General features: G+C 37.3%; 1 protein-coding gene across 1 annotated transcript; it reads left to right on the top strand.

The window, feature by feature from the left end:
• Positions 1-242: 242 nt before the first annotated feature.
• LOC131071107 (wall-associated receptor kinase 2-like) lies at positions 243-1,566 on the top strand. The gene is made up of 2 exons (XM_058006815.2): positions 243-1,050; positions 1,161-1,566. Exons 1-2 carry the CDS (start codon positions 363-365, stop codon positions 1,382-1,384), a joined length of 912 nt encoding a protein of 303 aa, XP_057862798.2. The 5' UTR covers positions 243-362; the 3' UTR covers positions 1,385-1,566.
• The last annotated feature ends 1,324 nt before the right edge of the window (positions 1,567-2,890 follow it).

Below are 2,890 nucleotides of genomic sequence, written 5' to 3'. Positions count from 1 at the left end.
ACGGCGAACGGGATGCATGAAATGGGGCCCACATCTGACAGTTTTCTACAGCACGCATGACAAAATGAGAACAGAGAGAGGAAATTTTTGGGCCCACACTAAGCGTCAACGCTTAGTGTGTGCTGTTTAAGGCTGGCCATTACTTGGTTCTCTTGTGTTGCGGTAATTTAGTCGCCATTTGATTTTTGTGTAGAGAGTACACAATGCATTGGGAGGTTACCGGTGTGCTTCTGATTTGGTGGTGTTTAGCCGCCTCTGCCACTGCAAAATGCGATCTTCAGTTGTGTGGATCGATTAATGTAAGCTACCCATTTTGGATAGACGATCCAAGTTGTGGGTACCCTGGTTTTCAGATCAAATGCATGGGGAAGGAGAATGAGAATGGGAATTCTAGCAAGGGGTTCGCTCCATTTCTTGGTGCTCTTGTGAATGGTGCGGATACGGACTTAGACATCCTGCACATCAATTACACGGGCTCTCTGATCATAAATTCCACTTCTCTAAAAGCCATGTCGTGTAATGGAACAGATGATGCCTTTGTGCAGTTCAAGTTACCTGCAGATGGGCCCTTCACCATTTCCTCCATCAATAAATTCGTGGTCGTTGGTTGCAACTCAATCGGCTCTTTCACTCTTTATGGTGGGGAGGGGAAATGTAAAGCTGCCTGTCTAAATCAATATGACCCCAAATACTGCAACAGCTATGGGTGTTGTGAAGTTGGTATTCCAGGAAATAAGAGGACCATAAATTTCACCGGTGGGGGAATTAGCTATAACGACTTTGCAGGAGTGTGCGGTTTCTCTACTCTTCTCGATCCACTTACTTGGGAGTTACAGGAACACGAATTTAATCAGTTGGGTAGGGGACATTACGGCCTCCTCCTCGATTGGGGCATCGATCATGGAAATTGCTCAATTGTCAAAGGAACAGCCAATTACTCTTGTGCCAATAAAGCCGAGTGCATCGACTCTCTAACAGGGGATGCCCACTCATGCAGATGTGTTCCAGGCTATGAAGGGACCGGTTACTCTAACGGCACCGGTTGCACATGTATGATCTCAACCCTTGTCTGGTATAATGTGTTTTCTTGTATTAGAGACTATTGTCATATGTTTTCTTGTAAATTAAAAGAGATTATCTTTACTCTTTCGAACGCACAGATGTGCCCAAGTGCAGTCGCAGAGATTTGAATCAGTGCGTTGAATCATCAGCTACTGGAGTATGTATTGATTTGCCTGGTTCTTACAATTGTTCATGTGAAATGGGTTATGGCGGAGACGGATTTCAAAACGGGACAAGATGTTATCTCCGTTATGGGTTTGCAGGCGGAAGTTTCAAACCTTCGGGTATAGGTAAGCATGACGTACGTTATAATTATAATTAAAGATGAGGCTACACGCGTACGTTTGAAAGCTTCGGCTATAGGTAAGCATGACGTACGTTATAATTATAATTAAAGATTACATGGATATTAGTTTTGGTATTTCTGATATTTGTATTTGATTATTTATTTGCATTGCTTTCCTTTGGAGTTATATTCATGGGTAGTTTGTAATTATCATTTAATTGTGGTAGGTATTGTTAAATGTATTAATGACTATTTTATGTTGTTTATAAGAATTGTTGAATTAAAAAAAAATGGAAAACGGGAGTTAAGTTTAGATTTGTATGTGCGTGTTACAAAAAGATAAATAAGATCAAGTGGAAAGCTCTAGTTGAAAGAGGAAGTTTTTAATTCACTCTTTAGTTAGCTCTTCTTAATTGGGGTGTTGGGTTTTGCATGGAGATTTGGTGCTCCTTTTAGCCCATGTTGTTCTCTCACAACTTTAGAAGCTATTGGTGATTTCCTTTCTCATCTTACTTATATATAATTTGGTGTATAGCTTAAAGATATATAATGGTATGATTTGTTAGAGTTAAGCTATTTTTTTTTTTTTTCCTCTTATGAAGGCTTGAGCTATACATGTTTCAATTTTTGGAGGTTAGGCTTTCTTGAAAGGATTTTTTCAAGGTAAACATTGTACAATGGTGGTGAATGCTTTTATGTGCGTATTTTTTGTTTTTGAAATTGTTAGATTTTGCATGCATCTCTCTTTTCATTAATTAGTGGAGAAAGGTCTTCCACTATTATCTTCCTAAAATGGATGTTTAATCCAACAAAATTTGAGCTTGAAAAATTTAAAACGGGGTATTTTTTGATTCACATATATCTGTGACTAGCAATCTCTAGAGGTAAATCATTGGGTGTGAAGGATAAAGATTTGATTGTGTGAATAAAAAGGTAGAAGCATCATTTGACACTATTTGGTAAATTTAATGATGCTTAATGTTGTAGAAGAATATGCTACCAAATACCTCTACCAAAGTTAGGAATGCTATATTGGGCCAAATTATTGGAACAATTTTTTTCAACAAAAAGATATTTTGTGAGGATAGGTGATGGGAATTAATATTCATACACCTAAATACGTTTGCCACTATTGTAAAGATAGTCACAATATGTTGGATTAAGGATGAAGGAAGAAGGATAATGCATGGTCCTATTATGTTCCTTGTTAAACTCATGGGACAATATAACTGTAATGACCATTAGAATCAATTTTTCAAATTTGTACTTGATGAGACATTGGTTTCTCTTCCCTTTAAGGAGACATGATGTAGAAATAAATTTCAAATATATTATGGAAGCAATCATTTCTCAGAAATGATCTTAAAAAAATAGAAGAAGAAGGGCAAAAGATTTATGAATTGGGAGAGATTGCCATCTAATTCTCCTAGAAAATATAAGGTATATGTTGTAGGTGTGATGAGAAAGGTGGCATCAAGAAGGAATGCAACGATTAGAAACAAAAAGAATGAGCCAATGATGATTCAAATTATAAATGTTTTC

This window comes from Cryptomeria japonica, chromosome 11 (assembly GCF_030272615.1).
Source record: "Cryptomeria japonica chromosome 11, Sugi_1.0, whole genome shotgun sequence".
NCBI classification, from domain to species: domain Eukaryota; kingdom Viridiplantae; phylum Streptophyta; class Pinopsida; order Cupressales; family Cupressaceae; genus Cryptomeria; species Cryptomeria japonica.
Note: the sequence above shows the minus strand (reverse complement) of the source record. Positions and strands in the feature narration are given on the sequence as shown.